Source organism: Vigna umbellata, chromosome 4, assembly GCF_029865625.1.
Source record: "Vigna umbellata cultivar VRB3 chromosome 4, Vumbellata_1.0, whole genome shotgun sequence".
Taxonomy (NCBI): domain Eukaryota; kingdom Viridiplantae; phylum Streptophyta; class Magnoliopsida; order Fabales; family Fabaceae; genus Vigna; species Vigna umbellata.
In genome coordinates, this window is record NC_142168.1 from 63,306,081 (window position 1) to 63,313,253 (window position 7,173).

The 7,173-nt window shown below is 32.1% G+C and overlaps 1 protein-coding gene and 1 long non-coding RNA gene across 2 annotated transcripts; both read left to right on the forward strand.

Annotated features, from left to right (window-relative positions):
* Positions 1–5: 5 nt before the first annotated feature.
* LOC148200875 (uncharacterized) lies at positions 6–3,195 on the forward strand. The gene is made up of 10 exons (XM_088113334.1): positions 6–367; positions 467–586; positions 662–991; positions 1,077–1,334; positions 1,417–1,724; positions 1,817–1,984; positions 2,077–2,187; positions 2,287–2,368; positions 2,745–2,843; positions 2,922–3,195. The coding sequence occupies exons 3-10, from the start codon at positions 692–694 to the stop codon at positions 3,015–3,017; spliced, it is 1,422 nt and encodes a 473-aa protein (XP_087969460.1). The 5' UTR covers positions 6–367; positions 467–586; positions 662–691; the 3' UTR covers positions 3,018–3,195.
* A 471-nt stretch (positions 3,196–3,666) lies between these two features.
* LOC148200876 (uncharacterized) lies at positions 3,667–4,232 on the forward strand. The gene is made up of 2 exons (XR_015786133.1): positions 3,667–3,821; positions 3,910–4,232. It is a non-coding gene; the product is annotated as an uncharacterized LOC148200876 (long non-coding RNA).
* Positions 4,233–7,173: the final 2,941 nt, after the last annotated feature.

Sequence of the window (7,173 nt, forward strand, 5' to 3'; positions counted from 1 at the left end):
TAAGCATTTAGGAATGCGTGTGGACGTGCATTTCCAACCAAGTGGCCCCATGTATTGTCTCCTTTAGCTTATTGTATAATTTCCTTCAATCAATGACAAGATAAGAAAGGGGCCGTGTGCATACCACTTCCCATATTGAATAAAATTTTGCATTCATTTTGGAATTCTCTCCCATGGCCGTGAGTTTCTTTAAGTGGAATGTGGCAAAAAAAATGTGCTTCTACAATCAGCATTCCAAGCACAAAAATTCAATGTAAAATGCCTCCCAAGCTACTGCTGGACGAAGATATTGCACTTCCCAAGCTGCTTCCAGATGCTCCAATTTGAATGCATCCCGTGATAGCATCTCTGGACGCATCTGAAAGTGGTGGACCCTCCATTATATGCTTCTTCAAAATGTACATGCATCACCAGTTTTCAGTTATTACAATTTTCTAACTAATTTGATCTTTTTTACAATAATTAGATAAAGGAATTGGGATCGAATGTTAATAACATTCCCCGTCAAGAATTGTGGAAGCGTGGTCGTGTGAACAAAAGAGGGGTAATTGAAAACGAAGAAACTCAGCAAGTTTGGGAGAAATGTGTAAGTAATATGTTTTCATATTATATTTTTGTGTGTGAAATGAGATTAAATGTGATATGTTTGGTTCTTGTTTAGGTTCAACTCTCACAAACTAATTCAGAAGAGATGAGTAATGATCACTCCAACATTCTGAGTCAAGCTTTATGTCTCCCAGAGTATCCAGGTCGTGTTAGGGGAATGGGATTTGGAGTCGGTCATAGAGATTATTTTCCGTCCAAAAAGCGTCCTACGTACCATGAGCATGATAAATTAACTGCTCAAGTGAAAGACATGTCGGAAAGAATGGCACGAATGGAAAATGAGTTGATTTCGCTTCGAAAAATTGGCACACCAAATACTACGGAAGAAGCTAATATTGATAGTGGCCAAGGGAGTTGCACATTGTCATCAAATAGTTTTCCCGAGGTAACTAACTTATCTACATTACTTTCATAGGTCTTCATATTTAGTCACATTGAAGATTGTCTTACAATTACGTTTTATAACGTAGGGGGTCTCAAGTTGTAAATTGTTTACATTATCACCATCACTTTGCTTGGTTGCCCATGGAAAATTGCATAATTTTAAAAGTGATACACTACATGGTAGACCTCTACCTAAGGGACATGTCAAAGTTAGTATAGATATTGCTTTGGAGCCAAATGTATCCTTGCCTATACCAATTGATGATGATGACATGATGACAATAGGACAAGCAATAGGTACATTTGTGGCATGGCCAATGAATTTCATACAGATTAGTGATGAGGTATGTTTATACAATTGTATTCATTCATATTTATGAACATATTTTATCTATTACCTAACTTGTTTAATTGATGATGTTTTAGGATTCTACTCAACCTATAAAGAAAAAGATGAATAATACAAATGAATGTGTCGCACCTAAAAAGAAATGTCAAGGGAAAATGACCATTCAACATACTCCTCGTAAACTGTTTCATCCAAATCTTTCTGAATGGTGCAATTGTCTCTCTTCATACATGAAACTAAAGCCATCAGAGTCACTTCCTCCAATACAAATGGACAAAAACATATTTGGACTACAAAATCATAAAGAAATCGTTAATGCAGAAATTATTGAAGAAGTTACTAACTATGCATGGCTAGGTGCAACTACAATTTCTATATATATAGGGTAAAGCATTTTATACATTTTATCATTAAATTCATTATTAGATTGACACCTTATCATATTGCTAATACATTCTTATATTTTTCTTTTATAAGGTACCTATATCAAAATTTTGTTAAGCCAAATGATAAGGCATTCTTTTTTTTATCACCCCAAATCACAACACATGAGCTACCAATGAAAGACAGAATGCAAAAAATAGTTACTCTTTTTCTTGATAATTGGGTGATTGATAAGTTTGTTCTTGCACCTATTAATACCGGGTAATACTTTACTTTACAACTTTATCAACAATGTATTATTTTCAAAGTTAGATGTACGAATTCTAATTTTGTTTATTCATTTAAAATTGTAGCCAACATTGGGTGTTGCTGGGAATCAATCTTAAATTAGAGATAATTCATTATCTTGACCCAATGGCGGTAGACATTAATATGAGGCAAGATTTGAAGAAATTGTTTGACATGTAAGAATATACGTGTTGTATACTTTTAACTGACATATTTGTATACTTTTAGTTGTATTGTTTTTACTTATACATGCTTTAATTTTATTTATTCACTAGGGTTATACAAACCTATCGAGCTCAAACCGGAAACATGGTTTCAAAGTCTAAGTCAAACAATATCAAGTGGACAACAATTAAGGTACATTACTCTAGTCTGTTTTGTGTAGTATAGTCTTGATTGTGATAATTAAATTGTTGAATAACCTTATGTGACCTTTAGTTCACGTTATGGCTGCTTGTATTATACTAGTTAGGTGAATAACTTGTATTCTTGAATGGTTAAAGACTTATTTCGTTGTTGCATGGTAATGGTTAGTTAAATAACATGTATTATTGTGAAACTGGTTGAAGGGGCATATAGATGTTATGAAACCACAACTTATTATTAAGAGTTTAAACTTGTATATGGTATATAGTTATTTGTTATCATGCACTGAATCTGTTTGGAGTATACTAGATTTTTGTTTCTTTTTATGTTCAAATTATAAAAATGTTTTTTAATTTTGGAATTCTAGTGCCCAAGACAACCCAACGGCAATGATTGTGGGTACTATGTGTGTCAATATATGAAGGAAATTATTACATACTGTGAAGGAGGAACAATTCCAACTGATGTAAGTTATCTTTATCGTCATAATTAATTTGTAGCAATATTTAATTAACTAATTCTATATTATTTTTTTTTCTTGCAGTATTTTTCTAGTTGCAGATGTCAACAATATCATGAAAGTCAAATCATTAAAGTTAGAGAAAATTGGTGTTTACATGTAATTAGTACATGCTTATAGGTTATGTTAGAGTGATGTATATGCTTATAAGTACTGATATGATATATATGCTATGGTTGTATATATTATATTATAAAACAATGTTATGTCGTGACACATACTAAACGACTTAACGATTAAATTTTGAAATATTAGTGTACCAATAATTTTTATTTATATTAATGAATATTCTTTTTGAGACATTTGTCATATTTTTCTCAATATTATATATCTTTTTGTATATAATAGAATCAATATATAGTGTGGATTTGTGCATAATAGAACCAATATTTTATATTTTATTGTAAAATTAATTATTTTTTAAAAACATTTGAACCAATAGATAGCGCTTATTTAAAGAAGTGCTATCTATTGCCGCCCACAAATAGATAGCGCTTCTTTCAATAAGCGCTATCTATTGGTGGTTGGCTATAGATAGCGTCTTTTTAAACAAGCGCTATCTATTGTGGCGGATGATAGATAGCGCGTTTGGAGAAGCGCTATCTATTAATAGATAGCGCACGCATAGATAGCGCTTAAAAAGCGCTATCTATGATAAAAAAAAGCGCTATCTATGCGCTTTTTTGTAGTAGTGATTCTACCTTTAAAATTATTTTAGTTTCTATATGGTTGGTTGATTTCTGCAGGCAGAATACCTTGCTTCACTGAATCATGCAGAAAGAAAACTAGCAGTTTCCTGTGAAAGATCCTTCCTTGAAACATTAGAAGGGTCTTGCCGCACTCCTATTGCAGGCTATGCTAGCAGAAACGTGGATGGAAATTGCTTGTTTAGAGGATTAGTTGCTTCCCCTGATGGAACCAGTGGTATGAGTATTGAGACTTCTGGTTTAGTTTCTAAAGGTTCAGAAGTTACTACTACTCTTTAAGCTTGTTTGTAAATCCATTTGTGCAGTGCTTGAAACTTCCAGAGTTGGTCCATATGTTGCTGAAGATATGATTCAGATGGGTAAAGATGCTGGGGAGGAGTTTCTTTCTCGTGCTGGACCTGGCTTTTTCAGTAGCTAGCACTTGATGATGAAACATAGCTACAATGGAGCTTGCAGACTCAGTTTTTTAAGTTTATCACATTCCAACTATGAGAGTTGGAAAAGTGAACCACACATCATGGTCAAATTTTTGTAGTGTTTTAAGTTCACTATTTCCACTAGTGTTGTCTTTTCCTCATGGAAATCTTGAAATGGAAATATAAGTTATATCTATCATTTTATTTTAGTTCGTAGAAGATTTTTTTTTAATTCTTATGAAAGAAATCTATTTTCTTGGGAAATACCATATCAATCTTTAGTTAAAAGTAATCTTACTGAAATTAAACAAGATTTATATGGATAAAGTTATTTTTAAAAACATTTAACAATTTTTTATTCAAAATTTAATTTAAAAACTACTAACCCAAATTATTGATTTGTAAGAAGAAAAAAACAATTAAAGGTGTGTCTAGATTTCGGGTGAAATAATCAAACTAATTTTAATTTTCTGTCAAATAATTTGTGCCTATATCTGACACTTTTTTCGGAAATAATTAAAATCTAAATTAATCTCAAATTCCAATTAACTTAAAAATTAAAATAATGTTCTTTCTATGCTGAGTTCAACTCAACTTAAAAACAAAAATTTAAAACACACTAATTCTGTTTATTATCCCCATAGAATAAATTTATCTAATAAAATTATCTTTATTAATGAAAATGGTAAACTGTATTGTACATTTATCAATATATTTATTCATTGAATTATTCTTTAAATAAAATTAATATCACTATTTTATAATGATCTTTGATATTATAAAGACTGATCTAAATGTAAATTACAATATCTACAATGAATGAAAACGTTTTCAATATTTTTTCTCAATATTTTAATAAGATCAACAGTAATTCTTCATATCAATAGTTAAAAATAACATGTATGAGAATATAATTTAGTTATTATAAATGTTTCGGTTGAATTGGTCTTAGGGTCGGTCATTCTTCCTTGTTCTGCCCTCTTTTGATCTTCAATCCTCTCCGAGAATGCGATCCACTACAATGGATTGTTGACATGCAGAAGACACTCCAACGTTCAAGTCAGATATGTTTGATAAAGAGGTCTATATTTTATTAGGATAGAAAAAGGTTATTGTACCTGGACATTCGTTGTCTACTTATAAGGGTTGTGACAGCCACGTCCATTGATTAATCATTAGTGTAATATATTTTAGGTAATCAAACCCAATAATTAATCATTAATGTTGTATATTTGTAGAGCGTAAGGCAACCTGACCTATTAGTACCTGCTTAATGACAATCAATTCCGGGTATACTTCATATAATACACTATACTTTATACATTTATTCATTATTCTTTAAAATTTAAATATAATTTATATATTCAAACGTATTTATTCATTATAAATTTTAGTTGTATAAAATAGTCATTTAAGAATAGAGTAAAATAACAGATAATTTTAAACAAAAGATGTTGTAAAAGCAATAAATGAAAACCATATTACAAATGGTATTGTATGAAATGTACCGATCAGAATTAGTGGTTATTTATGGACAATTAGCAGATATATTAGCAGGTATTAATGAGTTTGATTGCCTAAAAATATAGTGCGTTAATAGTTAATCAATGTGCTTCGCTGCCACAAGTCCTATAAATATACACTATTGTGTGCAGGTAAAATAACATTGATCTATCCTAATAAGATAAAGACCTCTTTGAAAAAGATATCTAACTTGAGTGTCAGAGTGTCTTCTGTAGGTCAACAACCCATCGGAGTGGATTACGTTCTCGAAGAGGATTGGACGATCAAAAGAGAGCAAAACAAGGAAGGACGATCGACCCTCAGACAAGTTCAATCGAAACATTTGGCACCCATGAAACCACAAGAAACCAGATGAGCGCTTGATCTTGACATCACTACTTCGGATCAATACCAGGTTTTGCACCAAGACCAAAAAATTTCATAATAATTTCTAAAGACATGTCTTTTGTTTTGATAACTTTCAAGTTTACGAGTCAAAAAATTAAATGGCTCCACAAAAAAGATTATAAAATATTGAATATTTTGTTTAACACATATTTTTGTGAGTAAAAATATCTTGCATAGGAAGGTTGAATCCCTTACCAAAAAGAGAACTAGATTCATATTTAACTCCATCTATGATGAACCAACAAGTGAGCAAGAGTGGACATCCCTACTTCTCAGTACATGTATGGTTTTTTTGTTGTTGTAAATTGTATTGTACGGTTAGCAAAGGAACTACCAGGCCGACCGACCACCCAGGCTGACCCAGGCCAACCGACCACCCAGGCTGACCACCAGACCGAGTGGCTGACCACTCAGGCCAACCACCCAGGCCGACCGACCACCTAGGGTGAGCACCAGGTCGACCACCCAAGCTGACCATTGTGATTCCATATTTCTTGGGTTAGGATCATGTAAAGGATTGGATGATATGTTTGTGACTGGACATAATGAGGTGGTATGGCTTCAGATGTAGGAAGTTTTCCCTTAGTAGAACACTTAAATTTCAAACTTTTCCGCAGCTTACGCAAATTCCTTTGAACTTCTGGGTTAATTTGATAAAATTTTCCCAGGTTAGCTCTAGTCATGCACTACGCAATCTGCTTGAAGTTGTTTCTCTGTTCTTGACTTCTCTTTTTCTTTTGTTCTTACTTTATAGAATGATTTCAAATAAGAGATAAAAGAGACTTTGTTTACTCCCAAGAAAGAGAGGTGCGTCACAATAGACAACTTAAGTACCAAGTCTTTCCTAGCCAAAGTGTATTCAAACTAGCCTCAAGTATTTGTCAAGAGAAATTCTTAATTAAAACAAGAACAAAGATTTTTGCTAAAAACAAGAATAACTAAAGGCTACAAAATAACTTAAACTAAATTAAATGTATGTGCGTTAAATAAAAAAAAACAAATAAAGATAAAAATAAAGGTAAAAATAAAAATAAAAAATAAGAATCAAAATATTCAAAATACTAATCGTATTCCCCGGCAATGGCGCCAAATTTGATAAGCTGTCATTGAAGCTATAAAATTAATACTACTTTTCAAGGCAACTTCAGTATTGCCAAGTAGTATCCAATAAAGTAGATAGGGCTAAAGTAACCCTGAGTCGTCTCCCTACGAACACAAAATTGTTTTCGAATATCTGACTCT